Below are 27507 nucleotides of genomic sequence, written 5' to 3'. Positions count from 1 at the left end.
AGTGCAGATGTAACTTCACCAAGGCACGGGAATCTAAAACTCACGAACCGTAGGGTAGGTAGTTGGTTTTAATAAACTAAGATGCATTTCTGGCATTCCCACCATCCCACTGCAATTCCTGCCCCTCCTCCCGCGTGTTGGTGGTGTCACCATGGCAACGAGAACGCGCTGCCCTGGGCACAATTCTCAGGCCGTTACCGACCTCCGCAGCCTCAGTCTGCTCTCCGCGGACCAGCGACTCCACTGCGCGTCCGACCCACCTGGTCTCGGGTTTATCTCCCTTGGACTGAAAGATAGACGCCGAGGGGCAGCATGACCAAGGCGGCAGACTCTTCGCCGTTGGAGGACTTGGACCTGAGCCGAGAGGAGGTTCAGCGGCTCACCTCCGCCTTTCAGGACCCGCAGTTCCGGCGACTGTTCTCTGAGTACGCCGAGGAGCTAACCGACCCCGAGAACCGGCGGCGCTACGAGGCTGAGATCACCGCGCTGGAGCGCGAGCGCGGAGTGGAGGTGCGGTTCGTGCACCCGGAGCCGGGCCACGTGTTGCGCACCAGCCTGGACGGGGCGCGGCGCTGCTTCGTGAACGTGTGCAGCAACGCACTGGTGGGCGCACCCACCAGCCGGCCCGGCTCCGGGAGCGCCGCGGCCGGCAGCCAGTGGTCCCTGCCCTACAGCCTGGCGCCCGGCCGCGAGTACGCGGGGGGGCGCGGCATTCGCTACACGGTCTACGACGTGGTCTTCCACCCAGACGCGCTCGCCCTGGCCCGGCGCCACGACCGCTTCCGCCAGATGCTGGACGCTACGGCTCTGGAGGCCGTCGAGAAGCAGTTCGGCGTGAAGTTGGACCACAGAAATGCCAAGACCCTGAAGATCAAGTACAAGGGGACCCCGGAGGCCGCCGTGCTGCGCACGCCTCTGCCCGGAGGCGCCCCTGCCCGGCCCGAGGGGGAGCTGCAGAGCCCTCTCCCCGATTTCCCCTACCCCTACCGATGCCCGGCAGCCTCCGGGAACCCTGCCGTCCGGGAGCCCCGGGCGCCCTCCGCGCCGGAGGCAGTCCCGCAGCCCGCCCCCACGGCGCCCCGCTACAGCGTGCTGCAGCGCCACCACGTGGACCTCCAGGATTACCGCTGCTCCCGGGACTCGGTCCCCAGCCCCGTGCCCCGGGAGCTTGTGGTCACCATCGAGCTGCCGTTGTTGCGCTCGGCCGAGCAGGCGGCGCTGGAGGTGACGGGAAAGCTTCTGTGCCTCGACTCGAGGAAACCCGACTACCGGCTGCGGCTCTCGCTCCCGTACCCCGTGGACGACAGCCGCGGCAAGGCGCAGTTCAACAAGGCCCGGCGACAGCTCGTGGTAACGCTGCCCGTGGCGCCGGCCGCGGCGCGCCGGGACCTCCCGGCGCCGGAAGAATCCGCCAACTTGTCCGGAACTGACGGCGCGGCCGGCGCTTCCGCCCGCGAGGGGGAGGCGGACCCCACGGTGGGTCGCGCAGGGGCCGCAGGCTCGGATCCCAGCGGAACTGGGGCTGCGGTCGCCGGGACCCACACGCCGGACGCCGCTGGGGAGGAGCTCGTCTCCGAACTGGAGGAGCGGGACTTCGAAGGGCAAGGTGTGTTGACTACGGGCATCGGAGAGAAACCGCTTCCCGGAACCGGGAGCTCACCTGGGGACGGTGGCGGAGGCGCCCCTTGTACTTCATCCGGGGCCCTTGACAGGGGGTCTTCAGCTGGAAGAGGGAGTGAGCGTGGAGACACCGTGGAGACGCCCGTGGCCTGGGAAAGCACGGGCGGGGGGCCTTCGGATCCTGCCATGGGTGGTCCTGGGACCGACTGCAGGGAACCTTTGTGTCCTCCTTTGCAGTGTAACCAGGATGAAAAATGCTTGACGCTGCTAATCCAAGTGCCTCGGATCCAGCAGCAAAGTCTTCAAGGGGATGTGAGCCCCCTCCGGTATAAATTGTGCTTCTCCACCCAAGACTTTGTTTATTATTCCTTCTTTTTGCAATTTGCACCAGAGAATAAATTGAGTACCAAAGAACCAGTGGTTAGTATTTCTTCAAACAATGCAGTAATAGAACTGGCCAAATCTGCAGAGTGCTATGGACATTGGAGAGAGTGGTATTACGGTTTAAACAACGGTTCTTTGGAGGTAATAGTCTTTCTAGAGTCTTAATATTTGAAATATTCCATCCTACTTTTTAAATATATTACAGGCATCTTCTCAGCTTGTCCTAAACAAAGCATTTTTCATTACAGTGTATCTGGAAATGACTTGAAATTGACACACGTGATGAAAGATGTCAGTGAACGTTAAACGCATATTGGTGGTGGTGGTGGGGGAGGGAAGGGGGACATACTCATCCCTTCTGATGGATGGGTTTCAAATCTTCAAAATTGTCTTTAATACAGTTGTTTCCCTGAAATCCATTGACTCTGAAGGAGGCATGAATGGATTCCCAGGGATCCGTAGACCTCTAAAATTGTATGCAAAAGTTGAAGGTGTTTTCTTTTGGGGAGAACGGCTGTAACTTTAGTCATATTCTCAAAGGGGTTTCTTACCCAAATAAGTTTAAGAGGCACTTTGTTATGGCCATATTTTAAGTTGGTAAATACTTTGTCGACCACTGAAAATAGATAATGTACTTCCAGAGAGCAAAAAGTAACTTAGCCCGTGCCACAGTTCTTATGTAGGAAAACTAACTCAGAACCAACCGTGAATCTAAGTCCCTTGCCCTTTCTACCATAGGATTATACAGTCGCTGATGATGGTGAGGTTGTCCTCCGGTGGGCGTTATATTGCATTGCAATTACCTTTTTTTGCGTCTGTTTTAATTATCTTTAGGTGCCTACTAGTATTTGACACAATGGCTAGCATTTAACAGAGTGTAACTATAAACATTTGTCAAACTTATTGGTACCAACATCAGCTACACATCTTCTGGGCAAATACTCTAGAACTGGGCTAGGCATTACCTAGTTTACTGAGGCTATAATTTTGATGAATAATTCAGTATGTCCCGTTGTAGTTGCTACTATACTTTTTAGGTTTTTGAGGTCCTTGAATTTCAGATACAATACTCCAGTACTGTTGGCAAATTCTGAAAAAAACTTATATACTCATAAATGGATCGTTTTGTAGTTCATAAGCATGGTGATTGGGTATTCATGCTCTTGTGTGAGATGTGCTTCCCTCAGACCTTATTGTGACTGGCATGAAAAAAAAAGTCATAAATGAACAATTGTGGTTTTGATTGAGGTTTGTATGTGTTACATGTAATTATTAAAGCTCTTTTACCATAGTCAAAGGTTTAATTCCCAGAAACAACACTAGTTGCACAGATTATATATTAAAAATTAAGTTTTTCGTCTTGGGCTTTAACGTGACAAATTTTCACTTCTTTCCAAACTTCTAGAAGTTTGCTAATAAGTTACATTTATATTTTATAAGGTGTATCTTCTGTGAGAAGGGACTAATTTGAAATCGACCAAAAGTGGTAAAATAAGTAGCCAGGACTAGGTAAAATACTTTGTGACAATATAGAATAGGAAATTTACTACCTGTTTTTGTCATTAGAAGGGGGAAATTTAGGAAAGCAGTCAATTTCCTGTAATTGTTTTAATGTGAAAATAACTCGCAATATGGGAAGAAAGCTTTGTGGACAAGCAGTTGAGAGAATACTAAAATATATATTTTAATCTGATTTTCTAGTATGCTAACATTATTTTATCAAAGAAACTAGACCAAAATGGGATTTTGGCAACTGTGTTTTATATCTTTGAAATCTGAAATAGATTTATAATTTCATTAATCATCACATTTGCTATGGCTGATAGGTAAACCATAATGTTCAATTTTTTTCTTTACATTTCACTGTCACTGGAACAGACTCTAAGTATTAAAGTATTTTAAAAATCCAGAGTAGTAGGTTGAGTAGACAGATAACATATGATTATATCATACGCATTATATGAAAATAATTACAATGTAAGAAACAGGTTTGTGGCTGTTAAGGTCAGAATTGTTACTTTACACATCAACAAGTACAAAATATATTTATGTAAGCCTTAAATATTCACTAAGAATTTTCCTAAAGCTGAATACTGAATTCAGTATTTTTAGAGTGAAATCAGTCATTAGAATGTGAAAACAATTTTATGCAAATCATTTATATTTTAATCATAACCATTTTCATTATAAGTACGTGTTATTTTTTCCTTGGGTTAACTAGAGATTAAACTATTTAATGTATTTTTTGCAATCAATGTGTCTTTTCCAGAGACATGAAACTTAGAAATGCGGTATTTTCTATAATACAGTGTTATTCTGGATCTTCAAATAATAGCAATGCAAATTACTCCAAAGTAAAATTTTTCTGTTCCCAAAGTTCATTTTTATTTGGTAGGTGTTCCCAAGTTCAAACGCTGTTTGATAGAAGAAAATTTGAAACTTGTCTCTTCCTGGTTTCCTCCCCCTATTTGGACCAAATAATGAACGGCTTTTATTTGTAATTATGAAATTTGTTTATATGAAAGTACAGAGGAAAATACTTTTATTCTTTTCAACAATGAACTGATTTTATGAATTTTAAACATTGTTATTTCTTCAACTCTATATACTTATATTCACTTGACATGAATATGAACAAATTGCTGTGTCTGGGATTTTTGTCAAAATGATTTTTGCTTTTCCTAATAGTTTAGAAAGATACCTCATTCTTATAGCTATATGCTAGTGTCTCACTGGATTATCTCATTGCTTAAAAATAGAATATCCTTCTCTTAAATAAAATATTATACTTTTACCTGGCCAAAAACTAAAAGGCAAACTGGTCACAGAAAATTTGAATAGATCCTGTCGTGTATATTACGTAGCTGACTCATTAGAAAGTGTTCTAAAATTGAATTACATTTTACAGCTGGGACTGCATTTATAGCCCTAGAGGTGATGTTTATGGTATAAAATATTAAGAGAAAAAAAGGAAAAGAAAATGTCATTTGTAAGATGATCTAGGAGAGAAAACATACCTCTGGTTTACTAGAGACCTAGAAAAGGAACTACCGTTAAGACCTTTTTCTTTTAAGGTCTTTTCCTGTATGTGTATGTACTCTTGCTATTCTTATTTCTTACTGTTTTTCTCTGGTCAAGACAGCAGGAATAATGTTAAAATAAACATTTTAAAAGTGTATTTCTGAACTTTTATGAGCTGTTTTTAGGTACAATTGTGTCAAGTATGACCTATAAAGCAGAATGTTTTTTTATTTTTTTATTTTAGGAAAGGTTGTTTGTCAATGAAGAAAATGTGAATGAGTTTCTGGAAGAGGTCCTAAGCTCTCCGTTGAAACAAACAATGCCCCTAACCCCACCATTAATTGAAGTTCTTCAGGTTACTGATAGTAAGATTCAAATTCAGGCAAAGGTAAGGATTTTGGTGGACTTTATAAAATAGTTACTTAGGACAAAGTTAAAGCCTAATAAATATCTTAATTCTTGATGTCATAACTTTAAACTAAATGTACATAATGGCTGGGAAGAGTGATGTTAAGAGGAATAAAAACTTTTTTGCATGTATTTTACTATGTGCTAAACACTCTGCAATTCGTTTTCACGTGTTATCTCATTTAATCCCAAAGTAACTGTCCAGTGAGGAATAGAGAGAAACTAACATTTGGGAAGTTAGTTCAGGGACAAAAAGTCTTGACTTTCAAACCATAGGAACTATGTTATTACAATTTGTTCATTCTTTCTAGTTGAATCTTAAGTTTGGTTATTTTTATAGTCTTCAGTATTGGACATAGAAATGATTTAGTAACTAGCAAAATTGGTTTATATGCACTGGGGGGAAAGTGGCTCTGAAAAATCACGAAAATTCAGGAATGCTCTTATGACTGCATAAGGATTTGTAGGCCAGGATTATTTCATCCTGAGGGAGATGAGTCATTGAAAGGATTTAATCAGAAAATTAATGCCAGATTTGCACTGTCAGTAATGCAATCACTGGCAGCATTTGGAGAATGACTGAGAAGGAAGAAGCCTGTCTGCAGGTTTGCAAGAGTTATTCCCTCACAGTTTTTTTTTTAAAAAAAATTTCCACAGGGTACAAGTTAGTTTTGTTTGTTTCAAAGAATTATTAATTTGTTGTTTCTTTTGACCTAGTTGCAAGAATGTAGTAACTCTGAGCAGCTGCATGAAAAGGAAGAAAGAGGCAATGAAGGAAGTCATCTAACTGAAAAAGAAAATATAGAATATCCTCCAACCTCAACAACTGATTCTGATTCATCTATAGCAGTTAAAGCACTAGAAAAAGACAATTGTGGTTCAGTTGCATGCTTGCAACAAGAGTCTCTTGATGTTTCTCAAATGCTATTTGGAAAGTCTCAGCAACCTGAGTCAAAATTGGAACCTGAATTTATAAAAGAAAAAGGTGTTTACTCAAATGAGGAAAAAGATAATTTGAAAGAACCAGTAATGACTGAAGAGAAAGAATTAGATGGAGATCACCTATCTTCATTAGCAATTCACAATACACCTGGTTTTGACAACATAAAAGAAACCAATATGCAGGATGGTAGTGTGCAGATTATTAAAGATCATGTGACTCATTGTGCATTCAGTTTTCAGAATTCTTTGCTGTATGACTTGGATTAAGTCTATAATTCTAGAATGTAAAAGTTAAGAGTAAAAAATTTTGGGACTTAAGATATTTCTGGTAACTACTATCTTAAAACTAAAGATATTCAACAAAGTATATTTTGGGCTTAAAATAGATTCTCTTTATGTTAACTTCTGTCGTAAAACTGAAAGTGTTCAAGAAATTTGCAATTTTGATTTTAATGGGGAAACTGAAGGGGCTTTTTGTGTGTTTTTTTTGCATGTAACGAGTTTATAGTTTCCTTAATTATGGCGGTTTTTTTATTACGCTGATAGACGGATATTTTTTCTAATGCGAGTTAAACACTTAGTTTTAATACAACCTGTATATATTTACTTCTGTGTTGTTTTTGTTTACCATTACTGTAATAAAAGTTTCAAAATATTTATTACGTTGTATCTGTCAAAAAATTCTCAAGAATGCAATTAACTAGAAATATGTGTGTGGAGGGTGTAGAATCTCAAAATGTTTAGAAGTCTCATAGGATGTATTTATGCTTGAAACAGATTCTTAGAACTTTACTAACCAGTATTTATTCAAATAGTTACAATACAAATACTCTGAAATGTAATATTCTTGCTTCAACTCTACTCTTTTCAGGTCTGTAACAGAAGAAAATACACAATAAAATACAGGTTATTTAGTACTTTGAAAATTTCTTTAAAGAGGTTTTTGGAAGTTACTATTACAGTATTAAAACACCTCTTGCTTTCAGAGTACATTTACGAATTTTAGAACAGGACAATTAAAAATACTGGGAATTGGGGTGGCCGGTTAGCTCAGCTGGTCAGAGCAGGGTGCTCTTTAACAACAGATCATGTGCCTCATTGTGCATTCAGTTTTCAGAATTCTTTGCTGTATGACTTGGATTAAGTCTATAATTCTAGAATTGCTGGTTCCATCCCCACATGGGCCACTATGAGCTGCACAACCCTCCACAACTAGACTGAAACAACTACTTGACTTGGAGCTGATGGGTCCTGGGAAAACACACTTAAGTAAAAGTTTTAAAAACAACATACCGGGAATTGGCTCCCACAGGAAAACTGTTTTCATTATTTCATGAAAACAAAATGTCAGTGTTGTCTAATACATTTTCTTTATAATACCTGAAAGTGGGCAGCAGATAATGTATCTGTGGCTAAGTTATTAATTTTGTGAAACTTTATTTCAGGCCAGAAGAAAAATCCTAACAGGTTTTTTTCCTCACAAAAATATTTAGGACAGCATGAAAGAAAAAATGTAGAAAGGAAACTGCTAACCCAGTCCCGGACCCCAAAAAGCCAATTCAAACCTCTGGCCTTAGTCCTGGAAATTATAGTATCTAGTATGTTTAATCCTTTGAACTGTGGAGGACAGAGCAGAGCACCAAAAGTTGGTACAAAGTCTGGAAATTCATCTTGATTTACATTTGTAATCCTGATGAATTCTGGAATCAGGCTGGGCTGAGGGGCAGTAGCTCACAAAGCAAAATCATACTGTATGTCAATTATATCTCAATAAAGCTGTTAAATAAAAAAAAAACTATTAGCCCCAACTTAGATGACCATATGTATTTTTCAACTATAATATGAATCTTAATTTGTGGAATAATTTTGAAACTGCACTTAACACAATTTTCTTAGATTGAAATGACTAATTGTAATATCTACACAGATATTAGGCTATCAGTAATTTTTGGTTGAATGTTCATTGTATACTGTTAAGGGAAACTTCCCCGTTAAATGTGGAGTAAATTTTAAGCCTTTTTCCTGTTACTGTGTTTGTCCTTTTAAAAAGTAGGATTTCAGTTAAAGCTGGCACTAGAACATGTTTCACTTTGGCATGACTGAACTTTATACCATTTCTGGCTGTATTTCACTTACACAGCAGCTTTTTATTGTTCATTATCTATGCCTGGCTAATTTTGAAAGCCAATTTCTTCCAAAGAGAATGCATTTTCAAGAGCTGGGTTTTATTTCAAACTCAGTTATGTAATGTTACAGATAATAAATATGAAGATGTAATGCTAACTTTAAAAATTCTAGAATGTCTTTACTGAATTTTGGTGTAAAGAGTAAACAATTTATTCTGCAAAATGATTAGCAATCTTTTTATGCAAAAATGAGTATTTTATTTTGGCAGCACTAAAAGAAGAAAAACAAACCACTGTATGTCTACATTGAGATGAAAACAGTGTTTAAACTTTCTTATCAAATACATTCCAAAAGAAAGTGTTTTATGAAGGTTCCAAAGCACAGGCAAATCCTAACACAATAATACAGGAATCTGTAATACTGAAAATGAGTTTTTGACAGGGTGCTTAACAAACATAATTTCTGAATTATAAAACGAGGGAAACAATCCCTTCCTAGTAACCTTGTCAAGAGTGAAACGGCTTGTTCCATTAATACTCTAACAATTTCATTGTAATACTTTTTACTGCTATGACAATTTTAAATAAATTTTGCTGTACTTAAAATAAGTTTTGAAAGTGGAAAAGTGTACAAAGTTGCAGATAAAAAGATTAATAGATGCAATTTAAGTAAAATTTCTCCTCTTCTCTCACAATTATTTAGCAGATACAGATTGAGCTTTAAAACCCAACTCCCAAAATGAAAACTTGTGTTTATCAGACATAAAAGGAAAAGATCACTATATTTGGAACCTTTTACAAGAACTTTTTTTTTGTATTAAAGCAGAAACCAGTCCTTAAACTCTTTTATTCATTGTCTATTCTGTTTGGACAAATATCAAAAATAGAAGACTGTCACTTTTGCTTTTGTAATTGTGATTTTTTTTCACTGCAGTCTCCTATAACTTTTACAGAGTTCATGGTCCCTAATATCTCCCCACCCTCCATTTTTCTTAGGTGGGGAAACGGCTGGCATAAACTTCTCACTGATAGTTAGAGTTTCTGGAAACATGTACTGTTTGTTATTATTTAAGAGTGACTCAATTTGGGCACTCTGGGTGGATGGTCTACAGGTTTTCTTGTGGTGCATACCACAGTCTCCAGCATGAAAAATCCTAGGTACTTGAGGAACCAGCACTTTCCAGAATTTTGGAAGACAAGATACAGTCAAATATTGAAGAGTCCAGTCCCAGTTATAATCATCGTAAGTACAGAAAGTGTCTGTGCATTCAATCAGCTTCTGATACGCTTCCCGGGTCAGGGCTAGACCCATATTGTGCTCTGTAGATTTCCACGTTTTCACGTCTACCTTGTCAGCAATGCCATAGAAACTGCGACTGGCAGTATAGCTCCCCAGGGAGAGAACGTCACATTCAGGACACTCTTGTTGCTTTAATTTCCACATCTTTTTGAAGACATGGTAAAAGTCTGGGGCTAAGTAATGATCCTCCTCTAGGAAAAGTATGAGGCCACCATAGTCTCGCAGAACTTTGACCCTTTCCCATACAAAATGCAGCTTCCACCACCAATGGTGTTTGGTTTGGGAGAACTTGGCCTCTCTATAATGGCCAAAGGAGTCAGGATACTCAGCATTAATGCAGCCCATCTTCAAAGCTGCATTCTTCTCCAAATCTCGGGGGCAATCTCTGGGGTCACTGCCCGGAAACTCACTGGGGTACAACTGAATGCTGAAAGGAAAGAATACCTGCAGAACAGGACAGAAATCCACCCCAGCGATCAGCTGATTGATCTCTGTCGACCAGAAGTCATGGCTAAAGATGACGAGGACGTTGTCAATGCCCTGGGCTTTTCGAAGTGAGTCCAGCAGCAGTTTGAGGTACTCCGGCCGGTTATGCACCTGGACCACCAGCACCAGCTCTCGGGGGACCCAGGAGCCAGCCTTATCTATATTTCTCAGCGTCTGGTCAAAGTTCAGCTGGTACACCAGGGACCGGTACCTCAGCGTCAGGTTGTCCGCCTCGGGCTGCGAGGCCGCTGCGACCAGGGGAGCCGCGGACTCGTTGGAGACCCGGCGGAGGCCCACGGACACGGCGGGATGTTCCCCGCCCCGGGCACCCGCACCCCGCGCGGGCTCGGCGTCCAGCAGCGGCGGGGCGAGGGCCTCGTTCTTCCTTTGTCGCCCATTGCTGCTCCAGAGGACGAAGCCGCAGGCGGCCACCACGAGCGTCAGGATCAGCACCTTCCGCTTGTAGATGCGGAACCTCATGGTCTCCAGGGCCAGGCGCGCGGGTGCGGAAAGGAACTAGCGGCTTCTGCGGGGAAGGGGCGGGCGGGCGGCGGTCGTCGCCTTGGCCTGTAGCAGTCGGAACTGGCCGCCGCGGCTGCCCTCGCTAACTCATCCCTGGCCCCTAGGGTCCTGGGGCCCGAAGGCTCTCAGCTTCCATGCGCCGCCGGGGCTCTACACATCCTTGCCTGGCAGCTGCAGCTCAGGCAGCGGCCCCGCCGCTAGGAGCCGCGGCTCAGTGTCGCCTCGGTCCTCTCCATTCAGCACGGGTCCCGGAAGAAGCCCCGCCGCGGCCGCACCGCACCCCAGCTTCGTTACCTGCGCCTCCAGCGGCCCTGTGTCCTCTGCGCTTTCATCCTTACGCGGGCCCCAGACGGCCAAGACCGAGCGACGCAGCCTCACCCCACTCCAGCGGCTACCGTTCTGACAACCCGCGACTGGCCCGCCGAGCGCCGCGGCCCTAGGGCCCACACCCCTCCGGACCGCCCCTTGGGCGGTTGGTTGACGCGTCTGCGATGCGTGCGGAGGTGCCCGGCCGACGCTGTCTGCTGCCTATTGGTCCGTGGCCCTGTCGCTCAAGGCTCAGTTCCTACTTCCGCTCTTTTCCTCCTTTTCCTGTTCGGCGCGAGTGGCGTTAGGCGAGGAACGTGCGCGCTGAGTTTCCCGGTAAGCTAAGATCCCGACTGTAACGGTCTCACGGGCGCTTCCAGTGCTCAGAATCTGGGGTTGCACTAGGCCTTTGTAGGGGAGAGACGGGGAGACCCGCTGTCTTGGCTGGGTAGAGTTCAAGAACTGGCTTCTCGCTTTAGGAAAAGTGGTTCGCGCATGGCGGCCACTGGGCCGGGAGGCACTTGTTAAGGACACGTCAGACTTCAGGACGGCTGAGGGGTGACGATGCTGCGGAGGGGAAAAGTGAAACGGGGAGAAGGAACGGGGGCGGGCCGTAGCCGGAGCCACCCCATCGCGCCCGGAACTAGGCATACCCAGGAGCTAGAACAGGGATGGAAAGGGTGCGAGGAAGAGTCGAAAATAAAGTCTAGCTTTGGCCCTTTCTTTGTGCGGAAGGAAAGTAAACACCACTACGCTTTTATTTTTGGAACAGGCACAGTAAAGTAAGCCCCAAATGAACCCACGTTGTATAGGTAACCCTGTGCTGCTGCTCTTGCTGTTTGTTTTTTTGTCTCATTCTAAAAATGCTCCAGTAACTTAAGCATTTCAGAAAGGCACACGTGTATGTGCATTTATTCATGGAATATGAGTACTTATATAATCTTTCTATAAATATAAGGCACTTTTACTTTTCAAAATGTTTAACGCCTGCCGTGTTTTTAATCTTAACCAGTTTCCATCGTGTGGACATCTCTACTGTAAAGATGGTCAATGTGCCCAAAACCCGAAGGACCTTCTGTAAGAAGTGTGGGAAGCATCAGCCTCACAAAGTGACCCAGTATAAGAAGGGCAAGGATTCCCTGTATGCCCAGGGAAAGAGGCGCTATGATCGGAAGCAGAGTGGCTACGGTGGGCAGACAAAGCCGATTTTCCGGAAGAAGGCTAAAACCACAAAGAAGATTGTGCTGAGGCTTGAATGTGTTGAGCCTAACTGCAGATCGAAGAGGATGCTGGCCATTAAGAGATGCAAGCATTTTGAACTGGGAGGAGATAAAAAGAGAAAGGGCCAAGTGATCCAGTTCTAAGCTTTCAGATTCTTATTTTTGAGAAAAATGTTGAAGGTTTAGAAAAATACCTGTACGAAAATAAATGCAGTGATATTCTTACTCGTATCTTTTGTGTTGCTTGAAATATAGAATTGCATAATGTGGTTCTCAAGGAAATAATAGTAAATTATCTGTAAGTCAGTTAAGGTTTATCCTCTTCCCAAATACCTATTTAAATTTAGTTCCACAAGAATTGGAATTTTGTATTTGTATATAAAGAAGACAGGAGTCCCACCTCAAATTTTACAACTAGGTTACAGAGCTAAATCATACAGCAGGGAAAATACTGCTATTTTACTTTCTGGTCATGTTCAAATATATATGTTGGGTCAAATCATAATTATGATTGAGCTGCTGGGAAAGGTCTCAATCAGATTTCAAAAAAGACAAATCTAAACCAGTGTGTATCAGACTGGCTGGGGCAGATAATCCAAGTTGGATAAAAAGCTTTTTGCAAATGTGTCAGATAAGGATGGCTAGCCACATATAATTAAGTTTAAAATGCAGTTCCTCAGTTATACTAGCTATCGTTAATGTTCCAACAGCTTCGTATGGCTAGTGGCTGCACTACTGGACAACACAACATGTCCAGTTTTTTTGGACAGCACTGTTTTAGAAAGTGGTCTTGAATGTAAGGCAGGAGTTAAAAGTTGGCTTCTAACTGAAGTTCTGAAGCTAGTAAAAAACGCCAAGTACATGATAGAATGAACTTTTTTTTTTGACTAATAAAGGTGAATGGTCTCAACCTGATAACCAAGATGGCCACTAAGTGACTGATGTGGAGGTAGTGTATACAGCACGGACAAGCTATACAAAGGGATGATTCATATCCCAAGCAGGATGAAGAATTCATGCTACTCAGAATGGCCCACAGTTTAAAACTTATAAATTATTTCTGAAATTTTCCAATTAATATTTTCAGATCTCAGCTTACCGTGGTAACTAAAAATGGGTTTACTCTGGGAAGTACTCAAATGTAACTTCTTGACTTGTGAGGGTTGAAGAGGTAAGCAATTACGACTGAAAACTGAATGGAAGGTTGAAACTCCAATTGAAAGAGGAGAGCCTAGTCATTACCTATGGAAGGCACAGAAAAACGAGGATTAAAAGGAAAACCTGGGAAAGGGTATGGATTATGAGAGAAGAGAGCAAGAAACGCTTTGGGGTACGTGAGTTTTAAGTCAGCTAAGATAATTACATGGGGATGGTTTGTAGATGAGTAAAGTGAACGCAAAGGCAAAAATGGGTGTGGGAGTAACAGCACTTATTCCCAACGTAGACAATTATAGCTGCATTTGTAAAGGAAAAAAATGTTTCTACAAGAAAACTTAGAAATCAGATGCACAAGTTAACTTTTAAATATGCCACAAAACACTTTAAAAAAAAAATGTTTTAATATGGTTCTTTCATAATTATGAGCACTCTCTCACCAATTTATGAGGTTAGAAAATCCTAAGATACTTTACTTACAGAACTCTTGGTTTTACAGACCAAAATGAATTATCTTTAGAACACAGTATAAAGCCTGGGCTTAAAATCTCTGATCTGGATACATAGTACCTCTGCGAGGTGATTTGTGAGGATTAAATAAAATACTGTATATAAAAATCTGGAACAATGTAGGTACCGGGTAAATCACAGCTCTTTTTATTTAAGGCATATTTGCATTATACGTACTTTTTTTTTTAAATGACAAACTAGAGAACTTTTGCAGGAAGAAGTTAACTGATAACTAGCAATACAAATTTAAGGTCGCCCAAAGAATTACTCCTCTGGACCAATGCCTTGTCTCAAAGAATCAGCTCTGAGAAGAAACTGTTTTAGAGTTCATATACATAAAGTCTTAAAAAAAATTTAAAACAGTATTTGCTAAGGAATATTTGTATTTTCAAAAAAAAAAAAAAAAAATATGCCCCAAATAGACAGGAAGTGGAAGTAACCTAAGCCATAAGAAATAGTCTTACACAGACTACATCTCCAACTCCAAGCCCAAAATAGCAATTATATGCAAACGCTGCAATAACTTTTTACCCTCATTTGTTCCCAGAAACCAGTTAGGAGACTTCTGCAATGATCTAGGAGAAAGGCTGATTTGAAGGGCAATGGGAATGAACAGAATGGAACAGTTCTACTGATCCCATTTTCTACATCTGTTTCAAATTAGTTCCTTTTCTATTCTCTCCCCCAGTTCAAATCTTCCTCATCCGGTATATTGCCACCACATTTATTTATTTATTTTTTAAATTTTATTGGGGAACAGTATGTTTTTCCAGGCCCATCAGCTCCAAGTCGTTGTCCTTCAATCTAGTTGTGGAGGGCGCAGCTCAGCTCCAAGTCCAGTTGCCGTTTTCAATCTTAGTTGCAGGGGGCGCAGCCCACCATCTCATGCGGGAATTGAACCCGCAACCTTGTTGAGAACTGGTGCTCTAACCAACTGAGCCATCTGGCCGCCCCTCCGGAGGCTCAGTGGCAACTCATTGTCTTCAATCTAGTTGTGGAAGGCACAGCTCGCTGGCCCATGTGGGAATCAAACCAGCAACCCTATTGTTCAGAGCCCACGCTCTAACCAACTGAGCCATCTGGCTGCCCCACTTTTTTTTTTTTTTTCAATTAAAACTGACAATATTAGTTTATTAGTCTTAGGTGTACAGCATAGTGGTTAGACATTTATGCCACTTTTTAAATTAAAAAACATTAAGTGACAAAAACAGAAAACCATCAAATAATACAGAATAGCGTCAGTAAAAAGCAATTTTCTGCTCCTCCCACCCAACCTCAAAACCTTGTTGAAGCCCTAAATAAAAAATTTAGAAATACAACAAAGATTACGTGATTAACATAAAAGTTATAAAAGCTGAATTCTATTCGAAAGCAACTCCTACTTTATGCTTGTTGAACGCAAACTTCCATATATAGAATAATATACCTGAAAAACACAAAAAGTGGTATGCTTAAAAACATATACCATTCCCCCGAAAATAAGACTTAGCCAGACAATCAGTTCTAATGCATCTTTTGGAGCAAAAATTAATAAGACCTGGTACTATATATATTATATTACATTACATTACATTATATAAGACCCAGTCTTAAAGTAAAACCGGGTCTTATATTAATTTTTGCTCCAAAAGAAGCATTAGAGCTGATTATATGGCTAGGTCTTATTTTCAGGGAAACATGGTATGCAATTTCATACCAAACAAGTTTTCACTATAATTTAGACCACAGTAGTCTTCCAAGGTATATTTTCTGCATATAGAAACTCAATTTCTTTCACTGAAATATAAGAAGAAAGTTGCTAAGAAAATTCTATGACCAGAGTGACTGGTATCAGTCAGTATCTGTTTAACATTAAAAGACAATCCACAACCCATTCTTGAAACACTAGGCTGAAATCAACACACATGCAATAAACTGATAAAAGTTAACCCCACAACAAAATTAATTAAGTTTTAATAAAATTCAGGTTTTACAGTCAAATTATTGAAAATGCTAAAAAAAACACATTCTTTCACTCAAACATGTACAAAAAAGCTTCCCTTCCTCCAACATGACACTGTTAAAGCATAAATGAATCCCAAACCAATTTGTAACTAAATGTAATTTCCTTTTGTGGCATCAGTAATAGTTATCACCTTTACTTTAACATATCACAGGAATTTATGTAACAGCCTAGAGAACAGAAGTAAGAGATAACAGGGGCTTCAGTGCCACCCATATTATCTACTAAGACCACAGTGTGAGCAACCGAGTGTAGATTCATGCTGGTAGTTCCTTGAGTAAAACAGCTTAGACAGAATCTTCCACAAACACAGGTTTTTGCAGTATCCAAATCTTGGCAAAGATGGAAAGGAATGATATGAGAGCCATATGGAATCCTAATGGAAACAAATGTTTAAAAAATACTTTTTAATGTTACTAGAATCAGAACTTCATACATTAGGACATGAATTATTGGACATTGAATTATAACCATGAAAAAATAAAATTATTAACTATATACTGACTCAGTATACTGTTTTCTCTTCCAAACTGGGAAATAGGGAAAATATACTAAAAAACAGCATATGTATTGTAAACCAAAGGGGATCTATACCACTCCATGAAGTATGTTTTAGCATTGCCACTTAATAGCATAACCCATTGAATAGAATGAATCATCTGTCTTTTATATAATTACATTATACGACCAGTGTAACATGTTAATTTAAAGGTATAGCTCTGTCATACAATTCTCATTATGGTAATGGGAGAATTACTGAGTTCTACCTGTGAAGAAACACTTATTTAAATAAATTTATATACTCTCCTGTGCGTCAATTATTCAAAAGGGAATTTTAAACTGTGTGAAACAAATTTAAAACACGTTGTTGGGGGAATTCATTTACTTTACTGTCTGAGCAGGTAAGGCTGACTTCACCTCGCTTAAATCATTCACCCTCCTGCTAAAACTTGAGTGATGCCCAATGCAATTAAAATCAAGTCAAAGTCTTTGCCCTCGTCTGCAAGGCACTGAGAGACAGTCTCAAGATGGCCTGCCCAGCGCCCAAATCTTCTCCGCTAAACACAACCATGCTCCCTCCAGGCACTTAGTCTCCCATATGTACACTGTCTTTTCTTTGTTGTTTCTATAGCTCCCAGCGTAGGCTGGCACGTAATAGGTGTTCAGGTCTTTTTCAAGAGATAAATAAAACCTACTCTTATACTTGAAACTGAAGGATAAAACCTTTTTAGAAAAGTCACGTCAAAAATAGTGGTTTACTTTTCATAAGGGATTTGGAATGGCCTTGTTTGCAATTTTTCATTTTTTTCACATATACTAATTTGTTTTTTGTGTATGTAACAATTTTTAAAAAACTGTGCAAGGAAGTGTCTACAGCATGTTTATATTAATCTCTTTCATGCTATTGGTTATAGTCTAAGGAAACAGGTAACAATTAAAAACTGTGTTATCTAACATAATTTAAATTCCCACATATTTTTCTAATAGACTACAACTTTATGTTTACAATCAGTAGTTAGGACAATTTATAAACAGCTAAATAATATGTATTATTCTCATGGCTTTGGATCTATATTCTTTTTAAAACAGGGCTGAAAACATGCAAAATTATACTTTAGTAAAGATTAGGGTCACTTTATAAGACCTATATTAATAGAAGTAAAGTTTTAAAAACAATGTAAATACTGCAATGCTAGATCACTCAGCACTAACAGATTATTCTCTTCTGCCACACCTAGTACATCACATTTTGATCATCCATTTTATCCTTCCAACTCTGCATTGTTCTGTATTGGATGTCACTCTGGTTTTCTTCTTGGTTTGTTTGGATTTTTTTTTGATCATTTAGCCAATTGGTTATGGTCTTTTCAAATCATCGGAAACCATTTTAATATTCCTCATTTGGACATAACTTTCTATTTTGAATAAGTATTATACACACACATATGTATACATACATATATACACACACACTTACATACATATACATCTCAGAGAAAGCCTAAAACAAGAGCTTGAGAGCACCTCATTACCAAAAGACATCATTTAGATTCCCTCACATTAGTGGTCTTAACCCTGAATCATCACTGTCACTTCCGGAGATTTTAAAAATATGTCACATACAATGGGGGCCCATCTCTGGTGCTTCTGAACTAGTAGGTCTGAGATAGAATCTAAGTACCTATGTTGTTTAAAAGTTCCTCTACAGCTAATGATAACATTGATTGATTTTTAATTGCCAGATAAGGAAATTACATGTATTTTTACATTTTTACAATAAACATTCATTGAGACCTATTATGAGCCAGACACTGTTCTAGGCATTTGCATGTATTGTCATTTAGTAGGTAATTTTTAACTCCCAGTGTAGAGTCCAGGCCTTAAACCAGTGGATTGCAAAGTGTGGTCCGTGACCTGCTGCATCATCATCTCCTTAGAACTTGTTAGAGATGTCATTTCTTCAGCCCCACTCCAAATTTACTGAGGAAGAATCTCTGAGGGTGGGGTCCAGCATTCTGCTTTAATAAGCACTGTTTGATTAAGTATGATTCTGATGCACTCTCCAATCCTAAGGATCTCTGTCTTAAAAAACAGTAATAAGTCCTTAAATTACTTTTACAGCCTTAGTATTGAAAGTGTGGACTAGTAGCCTGACTCACCAGGAAGCTTGTCTGAAATGCAGGCTCTCACCCCAGACCGCTGAAACAGAATCTGCTAACAAGACTCCCAGGTGATTTGAAAGCTCATTAAAGTTTGAGAAGCACTGGTGTTAAGTTATTCTTAATTCTCACGAGAATCACCTGAGGATTAAAATACTGGGTCCTACTCTCAGACATTCTGATTTAGTAAGTCTAGGGTGGGAACCAAACATGAGAATTTTTAAAAGCTCCTCAGGTGAATCCAAATGTGAGATCAGCTTGAGAATCAACGTTAGCATAAGAGCTCTTAAGCTAGGGATGGTGAAGAGAGAAGATTGGATTGGGTTTGAGTGGGGTCCGTGAACATTACAAGGTTGTATACAAAATTCTGTGTGTGTACTCGTGTGCATTTTTCTAGGCCCATGTCAGCTGTTTTTATTTTTAAAGAGCCTCTCTCCCACTAAAAAAAGTTAAGAACCCCTTTGAAATACGGTCTTCTTACTATTTTATAGGCACTCAATAATAATTTGGTCCACATCTTAGCTTCCACTCTTATATGAAAGAAGCAGGAACAAAAATGAATACCTGGAGTTCAGTGTCCATGAAACCAACTGCAGTTAGCGTTCAAAGCCAAGGGGAAGAGAACCAACAGCTACTGGATCCTACTGTATGCCAGGTGCTTTGACATTACATTAGCTCACTCACCTTCACAACTCTGTCAAGTGGGTATTACTGTTCCTGTTTCACAGATTAGAAAATTGAATCAAAGAGGTTAAATAACTTGCTAAAGCCATAGTAAGGGGTGAAGCCAGGAATCTAAGCCAAGTCTGACTCCCAAGACCAACTTTACCACTAAGCCAGAAAGCCAGATTAGAGTTCTCAAACTTCAGAGTGTCTCAGAACTACCTGGAGGTCTTGTTAAAACAGATAGCGGGTCCCAGCCCTTAGAGTTTCTGATTCAGTAGGTGTGGGGCAGAGTTCAAGAACTTGCATCTCTAACAAGTTCCAAGGTGATGCCGATGCTGCTGGCCAGGTTACCATAGTTTGAGAAATGATGCCATTTATTCATTCAAATATTTATTAGGTGCCTAACATGACAGGAGCAAGGGGTATCACATTTTAGACCCCACGGCACTAGTGGAGAATCAGACAAAAATCCATGCCCTCATAGATCTTACATTCTACTGGGGAAAATCGACAGAAAACAAAATGTTAAAAAATGTGTAATGCCAGGTAACAAATCCTATGACAAAAAACAATCAAGCAATGTAAGAAGGTGGGGGATAAAAGTTTAGATAGGGTGGTCAGGAAAAGCCTGTCAGAGGAGCTACCTGGGCAGAGAACTGAATGAAATGAGAAAGTGAGCTATGAGACATTCTGGAGGAAAAGCATTCCAAGCAGAGGCAAGGAGCAGCAAGGGGTCAGACTGTGCCAGCATCATAACCTATGCTAACGACTTTGACTATTCCTCTGAGGACGATGAGAACAGGAGGATGATATCAGAGGTACCACAGTCGGTGACTATTCATTAAAGTCTTACCTGTTGTGTAATATGGTTCGCGCAGAAGATTCCAATAAAGTTAACGGCATTTGCAGCATTATAACTGGAAGAACTTTTGGCTGTTCAAAAGTATTTCCAAAAAGATCCAAGTACTCGAGGGATAAATTTTTAAATTCACTAGGCAAAAATGGAAGCTTATTTTGAGCCGCTGACAAAAATCGCAGGTTTGTCAGTTGTCCTATCTTGAAAGGAAATCGAATCAATTCATTACAGTCAAGTTTTAGATCTATCAGTTCTCGGAGCTGACAAAACTGCACAGGGAGAGCCTTAATTTTGTTCTTGCTGAGATCCAAACTCCGAAGTGACTTCTGGAGTGTAGAGTGACACAAGGCGACACTAAATGACTCCAAGTGATTGTCACTCAGATTCAGTTCTTGAAGGGAGATGAGGTCTCCAATTGTAGCTGGAAGTTTTTTTATATGGTTGTGACTCAAGTCTAGTTTCCTAAGGTTTTTTAAGCAAAGCATACGCATATCAACTCGGACAAGCCCACAATAAGAAGTCTGAAGATGTTCCAGATAATATGGGAAGCTCTTGCTTAGAGGATAGTCCTTTTTGGATGTGATAACCATTTTAGTTTTAAATTTTTCAAATTCTGAAGTCTTCACTGGTGCGAGGGCCGGGAGTGGTGCCTCCACATCACAGCCTCTATGAGCCAGTCTCACAGCTGAAAGGAAACCCTTCAAACTGATGGAATTGGCCTGAATAAATAAACAAGTTGTACAATTATAAATACCATTTTAGATAATGTATGCATGCTAATGTATCCTATAACACATTCTGTAAAGAGTTATAAATGCAAATTATTCAATTATTTATTGAAAATGGCTGTAAACATAAATTTTTTAGTATTCTATTTTGACTAAATTTCAATAGATACAAAAAAACATTAAAAGTTTTTTTAAAAAAATTATGGTGAGAGACACCCTCTAAGTAAAACTGTTCAATGGGGGAACCATAAGAGTACAACATAAGCTAGGAAAGCATGAAAAGATTTCCCTTAAGATTTGGGTTTAAGATGTACTGACCCAAACCTCCAGTGCCTCGGGGATGAGCTGAGACAGAGCGGTGCATTGCGAAGCGCCCAGGCTGCCATTCACAAAGACAGGAATTGTGAAAAGCAATAGCTCTGTCACAAGCAGAGCCAAATGGCACTGTCAACAGTGCTAGAAAACATCAAAAGCAAGACAGATGGCTTCCAGCTGGACAGGAATATCATTAATAAAGTGGTATGTGAACTGAGTCATCAATAACAATAACTAACATTTGGCAAGATACTTTAGAAGTTTCCTAAAGTTTACATGTGAAGGAATAGTGAACTTTTACTGTGTTCCCCTGAAAATAAGACTGGGTCTTATATTAAATTTTGCTCCAAAAGACACATTATGGCTTATGTTCAGGGGATGTCATCCTGAAAAATCATGCTAGGGCTTATTTTCCGGTTAGGTCTTATTTTCAGGGAAACAGTACCAAGTTTGGGAAACAAAGTATGCGATCCTATTTGATTAGAAAGTGGGAGCTTTGCAGAGGAGTGAAAGATCAGAAATACAGTGTGGGGATAGAACATAGATGAGTTTGACGTCAAGGTAAACCAAACGATCAGGCTGGGCGAAATCACTGAAGAATTTTGAGCATGAGAATTACCTAAGAGCTAAGCCATTATTTTGGCAGCAGCATACAGAGTGGAGTGAGGAATGTCTACCTGGGACAAGTAGGTCCAGTACAGGGTATCGGCTTATAGACTTGGGAGTTACACACAATAAAGGCTGAGTTATGGGAATGGAAGGCAGGTATGGCAGAGAATAGGCAGAGAACTGGAATAGAGCCTTTATTTGGGGGATAGAAAAAAGGTTGGCAGAGATAGGAGACAAAGGAGTTGCTGAGAAAAACCAAAGATAAAACAGAATAATGACCTGTCACAGATGCCAAGAAAAAAAAGTTTTATTAAGAAGGGAGTGGTCATCAGTGTCAAATGCTACAGAGCTCAAAAAGGATGAGAAATAATGGCAATGTGACTGGCACACAGAACGGAGACTCCCTGATCTTTGAGGCAATGTTGCTGGTTCGATCGATCCCCATATGGGGATCGAAGGTTGCTGGTTCGATCCCCATATGGGCCACTGTGAGCTGTGCCCTCCACAGCTAGATTGAAACAACTAATTGACTTGGAGCTGATGGGTCCTGGAAAAACACACTTAAAAAAATAAATAAAAGTTTTAAAACAAGTATATTTAAAAAAAAAAAAAAGAAAGTGGAGACAATGGACTTAGCCTTGTCTTTCCAGCAATTTGTTTTTTTAAGTGGTAAGACTTCAGCTTGTTTTTAGGTAGAAGGAAGGAGACAAGGGAAGGATAGGCTGAATATCAAGAGAAAATGATAGACCCGTAAGAACAGGAGGATAGGACAAAATGATTCCATTCAATACAAATACCTTAAATAGTCATTAAATGTTTAAGATTTGCAAAGCACTTTGCTTGGGGTTAAGGATAACAGCAAGATTGGACAAGACATTGCTCCTACCCTCTGGGAAGGGGGAAGACAAAAATAAAGGTTTTTTTTTTACTCTTAATGGTTTATGCATTAAAAAAAATGATTATCGTAAATAAAACACCCCCAAAAGGTTCTAATTGAACTTTATCCTCTTTTTTATTACACTAACCTTAGATTTATAGCCTGTAATTCAGCTGGCAAAATATAGACCTGTGTCACTTGCCTTCGAGTTCCAGTCTAAGAACGCCCTAAGGTTCCATTCGTGGCACAGAAGCAAACCTAGCTTTCCTCCCCAGCCTGGGCAGCCTTATGAGGCTTGACTCTGCACTTTTAGAGCTGTACATGCATGCCTTCAAACACATCTGAAGGAGTCTGTCCCTATTCAGCTATGTGAGACATCAGGATGCTCAAATAGCCTCTTATTTAGAGAAAACACAGCCAGCTAACCAACCCACTAATGTTTTGAATATCATACCTTACTTAGACAGATATCCACAGGAGGCGTCTTCAACCGAACAGTGGCTTTCCCCTCATCCACAAATTTAGTGAAGAACTGCTCAATATTCTCCTTTAGCTGCTTAAAACCAATGGGAAAAAAGAACAAAACCAGGTATAATTATTTAATAATATTTATTACAACTAGAATGTGCTAATCACTTTGCCAGGCATTGGTTTAGCTTTTAGTCCTTAAGTCTGGATGTTTCGTGGTTTTATGTTCTAGTTTTTTTGTTTGGTTGGGTTCATTTTTAGTAACTGGGTAGTTACAATCCTTATCCAGCTTCTGGTAGATATTATTGTTCTGTCCAGTTAACCTTCCTCTCCCAGCGCTTTGGGAGAACGCTCCTCTTCTCCCATTCCAATCATGTGACTGTATTGAATTGCCAATGGTAGTTACTCGCCTTAACTCCAGTCCATGAGCCTGGAGCAAGCATGACTTATACAAGGCTACAAACTCCATGAAAGCAGCAGGAATGTTGTCTCCTTCGTTTATTATTGTATCCCCAGAGCCAGAACACTGATTGACACATTACAGGTGCCTCCAAATTTTTAATGACTGATGTTGCTTCTGCTCTAGACTTCAATTCAACAACAATGTACCTAGAAGCCATTATATAACCAGATTAACTATGACAGGGGGCTTAGGACAATAGTGGTGAATAATACCAGCCTGGTCTTACAGTTACACTTACACAGTTGCCAATATGATGAGACAGTTATTAAACAAGTCATTATAAGCATTAACAACTATTAAGACAAGGAAAGTACAGGCTGCTATAACCTTATATAGCAAAGAAATCTTATGTGGTCTTAGGGTATGAAGGTGACCTTAAAGGTGAGAACTGAAGGATTAGGAGATGTTGGGCAAGTGAAGAAACTGGGGGAAGAGAGAGAAAATAGCCTACCAATGTATGCAAAGCCTTGAAAGCAAGAGAACGTGGCAGCTGTCAGGAGCTGAAAAGATGAGTATGGCTGTAGGATCCAGTGAAAAGAGGCAGGTGAGCCTGAAGAGGTACACAGAGATTAGAAGCAAAAGATTTTGTAAACCACGTTAAGAATTTTGGATTTTATCCTAAGAACAATATCCACTGAATGACTTTAAGCTGGGAACATGGTTAGATCCACATTTTTACAGTTCACTTTAATCACAGGGTAAAAAAGAACTTTGGGAGAGGGGAGATGAGATGGGGGAAGGACAACAATAGAGATAGAGATATCCTTTAAGAGCCCAGCCAGGCAAGGGATACGGTTTAGACTACAGCTGCGATGGAAGGAGGTATGAAAACTTGAAAGATACCTAGAAAGGATTCAGTCATATACTGCATGTGGGGAGGCAAAGGCTTTAAGGTTTCTGGATGGGGCAGAACACTCCTCAATGAGTTGCAGAACACTGTCAGAAAAGCAAGTTTAGGGGTGGCAAGGACAATTCATTTTTAGATATTTTGAGTTTGAAATGCTGCAACACATCCATGTGAAGATTTTCAGTAGGTAACAGATTAAGTCAGAAGGGAGAGGACTGGCTGAAGATACAGATTTGGAAATCAAATCAGATGGTGGCGAAAGTCATGGGACAGAAAGTTGGTGTGAGAGTGAGCCCCAAGATCCTTCCAACACTTAGCACTAATACCTACTCTTCCAGGTCCAGGACAACACCATCTTAATTCATGGAACAAATATTTACTGAGCGCCTACTATTTCCCAAGCCCTGTGGCACCAGGTGTTCTACGAAACTTTCTCAAGCCCCTGTAATCAGAATTCATCTCATTTGATACTCTACTACTTTGCTTCTACCTTTATTATAGCACTTATCACAGCCTACCTTGTACTGGAAGAAGTGGTTTCCTTCTCCCTTTCTAGTCTCAGGACAGTGACTAAATCAAGTTTATCTCCCACCGTACCTAGCACTACACCCTGTGCACAGTAAGTCTTCAACCAGCAGTTTACAATAACATTTTAATTAGGATTACCACCTGCAATTGATTAGCAGTGCAGTAGTAGTTTTAAGGAAGAGCTCATTACAGACTTTTTAAATAGGCAGTACCTGAGCTGAGCACCAGAGAGAGGTTTTGGGGGAAGGCGAGAGGGGAAAAAAGGGAGACTCAATTCTGAGTTTGCTTCTGTCATCTAACACTTTTCTAACCTGTTGGTTGATTTCTAAAGTCCTTTCAATTTGAAAAAGTTTATGAGTTGATTCCATCAACAGAGGTAAATTAATATTTAGACTTTCAACTACTTACATCAAACACTAGGTGTCTCTGAATGCGACGATAATACCCCTTTTATTCAACTAAGTATTCACTGAGCAGTACAATATCGTTAAGGGAAATAATGCCAGAAATTGTATAAAATCCAGTCAAGAGTCAGGCGCAAGGATAGGTGGTGAGTTGCGCCCCCTCTACTTTCTAGTAGACGCAGGGGTATTCCAATCATTCTGACAAAATAGCATAGTGCCTGGGAATGAAGGAGAAAAGATTTTATAAAACCCTTTAAAACTTCTATTTCAACTTCCAACTGTTTTCTAGAGTTTACTGTTGCTGTGCAGAGAAAAAGGCCTGGACCTAAGAAATCAGGTTTTAGGAATCTAAACATTTAAGAAAATAAACCAAAAAGATACAGTAACCAATGACTTTAATGAAAATATCACGATGCAACCCAAAGCATTGCTGCTTTATTACTGTACTAATCTGGTCTAGCGACTTTAGATATTATTCATTATCCCTTAAAGCCTTAAAAAAAAAAAAAAAAAAAAAGCTACCGACAATTCTGCGTGAGAAACAGAATTTATTAAACCAAAGTGCAGTTATGTTACTGGACTGCTGCTTTGAGTTTAGTTCCATGCAGGCCGAATTTTCAGAGGCTTTAAAAGGGCGGGGTTGCTATTTACAACTAAATAGCAACGCTAAATAACACGCAGGTCCATTCTCAAAAGCTTTCCTCTTCGGGGCCTTAGGACAAGCCCAGGACCCAGGAACGGGTGTGGTGATGGGGCTCAGGGGCCGGCGGCTCACGCACCCCCAACACGGACTCCAACCTCTCAGCGGAGGGGCAGAGCCCGGGGCTGACCCCCCCGGCAGGGCCTGCTCGCTCCACGCACCTCATAGCGGGTCCCGCGCTTGTCCTTCAGGGTGGAGATGAGCAGGCAGGCGGGGTGCGGGCCGCCCCGCTCGCCCCCAGCCTGAGGCCACGGCTGGCTTTTGGGCGTCTGCTGACAGAGGCTCAACACGGCTCGGACGCCCTTGCCTCTGTTCCTCAAGCCCAAGGCCGGCAAGTGCCGACTGATCACCTCCACCTCACAGTGCAGCTTCATCTCGCGAAGCGGCAGCAACCAGGTCCACAAACCAGCTTTGAAACGTCCCCCTTCCCGCCGCGCGGCGCAACCGCCGGGGTCCTCGAGCTCCGGGCTGCCCGCGGGCTGCCTGTCTGCTCTTCGAGCCACGTCTCGGACCTTCTCACTGTGGTGGCCTGTGAGTCCTGCAAGGGCGGACCGGGCTCCCTCTCGCTCGCAGGGCCGAGTGCCCACGGTGGCTGCGGGCCGGCAGACAGCCTGAGCACCCGGGTCGCGCCTCCCGAAACCGGCGATCGGCGAGGGCGCAACGTTCGTCAGCCGGGGCTTGTGCAGCGGGCGGCGGAATTGCGCCTTGGCGCGTGCAGCTGGGGGCGGTGGTGGTGGTTGTTGGGCGCACAGTGCTGGTTTCTCCTGTTGACACCTAACGCACTGCTTGTCCCCTGAGTTTCCCGAGGGGAGGCAGGTACCGCTCTGTTAAGGGAAAGTCTGCTTACATAACTTCAGCACTTGGGACATTACCAGTTAACCCACTGCCCGCGCCCGGCGCTGGTGGACCGGTGTTCTCTTTCGGCTTTGGTGGCTCCCCTCACTTCAGAGGCAACACTGTCACGTCAGAACGCAACTTGATATGACAGTATTTGACTTGGCAATTTCTGTTGAACAAATCCCCACTTTGCAACCGCGAGGGGTTTGGATGGCGTGACTGGCTTAACTGCACGTGAGGCTTGGAAAGACTGTCCAGACCCCAAAGCCCTTTGTACTCTGGATTTCATATAAAAGAAGGCCAGGCCCTAGGTGGGGCGAGGGAAGCACCGAGGGCGCACATTTCAAGGAGGCGCTCACTCTCAGGATCATAGTCTTCCCAACTTCAGTTGTGCGCCCTCGGTGCCTCCCTCGACACACTCTGGTCCCCGCCCCATGTTAAATATCACATTTCGTCTGAGCTGCGTTTTCGCAAATGTAAATGGCGTCCAGAAATACTGATTTTAAATTGAACTATGACAATATAATTTACTCTTAAATGAGCGTCC

The 27507-nt window shown here is 41.5% G+C and overlaps 4 protein-coding genes and 1 pseudogene across 8 annotated transcripts; 3 read left to right on the top strand and 2 right to left on the bottom strand.

Annotated features, from left to right (window-relative positions):
- The first annotated feature begins 179 nt into the window (after positions 1-179).
- DNAAF2 (dynein axonemal assembly factor 2) lies at positions 180-7034 on the top strand. Of its 3 annotated transcripts, XM_074328198.1 has the most exons (4): positions 1370-1606; positions 1858-2145; positions 5270-5413; positions 6151-7034. In XM_074328198.1, exons 3-4 carry the CDS (start codon positions 5345-5347, stop codon positions 6640-6642), a joined length of 561 nt encoding a protein of 186 aa, XP_074184299.1. In that variant the 5' UTR covers positions 1370-1606; positions 1858-2145; positions 5270-5344; the 3' UTR covers positions 6643-7034. The 3 variants fall into 3 exon arrangements, with proteins under 3 accessions (XP_019591558.2, XP_074184299.1, XP_074184300.1); XM_019735999.2 differs by having other exon boundaries at positions 180-2145; XM_074328199.1 differs by lacking the exon at positions 1858-2145 and having other exon boundaries at positions 1474-1606.
- LOC141570949 (small nucleolar RNA U13) lies at positions 3124-3214 on the top strand (annotated as a pseudogene).
- A 1702-nt stretch (positions 7035-8736) lies between the features above and the next one.
- On the bottom strand, positions 8737-11145 carry MGAT2 (alpha-1,6-mannosyl-glycoprotein 2-beta-N-acetylglucosaminyltransferase). Its single transcript, XM_019736000.2, has one exon. The coding sequence runs from the start codon at positions 10765-10767 to the stop codon at positions 9427-9429; it is 1341 nt and encodes a 446-aa protein (XP_019591559.2). The 5' UTR covers positions 10768-11145; the 3' UTR covers positions 8737-9426.
- A 159-nt stretch (positions 11146-11304) lies between these two features.
- Positions 11305-12560, top strand: RPL36AL (ribosomal protein L36a like). The gene is made up of 2 exons (XM_019736001.2): positions 11305-11451; positions 12128-12560. The coding sequence occupies exon 2, from the start codon at positions 12159-12161 to the stop codon at positions 12477-12479; it is 321 nt and encodes a 106-aa protein (XP_019591560.1). The 5' UTR covers positions 11305-11451; positions 12128-12158; the 3' UTR covers positions 12480-12560.
- Positions 12561-15110: 2550 nt separating this feature from the next.
- Positions 15111-27291, bottom strand: LRR1 (leucine rich repeat protein 1). Of its 3 annotated transcripts, none has more exons than XM_074328197.1 (4): positions 26285-27291; positions 23168-23269; positions 20182-20903; positions 15111-16378 (listed from the first exon to the last, which is right to left on the bottom strand). In XM_074328197.1, the coding sequence occupies exons 1-4, from the start codon at positions 26495-26497 to the stop codon at positions 16138-16140; spliced, it is 1278 nt and encodes a 425-aa protein (XP_074184298.1). In that variant the 5' UTR covers positions 26498-27291; the 3' UTR covers positions 15111-16137. The 3 variants fall into 3 exon arrangements, with proteins under 3 accessions (XP_074184298.1, XP_019591493.1, XP_019591492.1); XM_019735934.2 differs by having other exon boundaries at positions 23168-23266; positions 26285-27280; XM_019735933.2 differs by lacking the exon at positions 20182-20903 and having other exon boundaries at positions 23168-23266; positions 26285-27279.
- Between the last annotated feature and the right edge of the window lie 216 nt (positions 27292-27507).

Source organism: Rhinolophus sinicus, linkage group LG03 (assembly GCF_036562045.2).
Source record: "Rhinolophus sinicus isolate RSC01 linkage group LG03, ASM3656204v1, whole genome shotgun sequence".
Lineage (NCBI taxonomy): Eukaryota > Metazoa > Chordata > Mammalia > Chiroptera > Rhinolophidae > Rhinolophus > Rhinolophus sinicus.
This window is presented reverse-complemented; position numbering and strand designations above follow the sequence as displayed.

Coding starts and splice junctions, on each gene's coding strand:
- DNAAF2 (XM_019735999.2), top strand. CDS start 313: ATGACCAAGGCGGCAGACTCTTCGCCGTTGGAGGACTTGGACCTGAGC. Junction 2,146..5,269: donor TAAACAACGGTTCTTTGGAG/GTAATAGTCTTT, acceptor TTTTTATTTTAG/GAAAGGTTGTTTGTCAATGA. Junction 5,414..6,150: donor AGATTCAAATTCAGGCAAAG/GTAAGGATTTTG, acceptor CTTTTGACCTAG/TTGCAAGAATGTAGTAACTC.
- MGAT2 (XM_019736000.2), bottom strand. CDS start 10,767: ATGAGGTTCCGCATCTACAAGCGGAAGGTGCTGATCCTGACGCTCGTG.
- RPL36AL (XM_019736001.2), top strand. CDS start 12,159: ATGGTCAATGTGCCCAAAACCCGAAGGACCTTCTGTAAGAAGTGTGGG.
- LRR1 (XM_074328197.1), bottom strand. CDS start 26,497: ATGAAGCTGCACTGTGAGGTGGAGGTGATCAGTCGGCACTTGCCGGCC. Junction 23,270..26,284: donor AGCGCGGGACCCGCTATGAG/GTGCGTGGAGCG, acceptor ATTGGTTTTAAG/CAGCTAAAGGAGAATATTGA. Junction 16,379..20,181: donor CGAACCATATTACACAACAG/GTAAGACTTTAA, acceptor TGTTTCCATTAG/GATTCCATATGGCTCTCATA.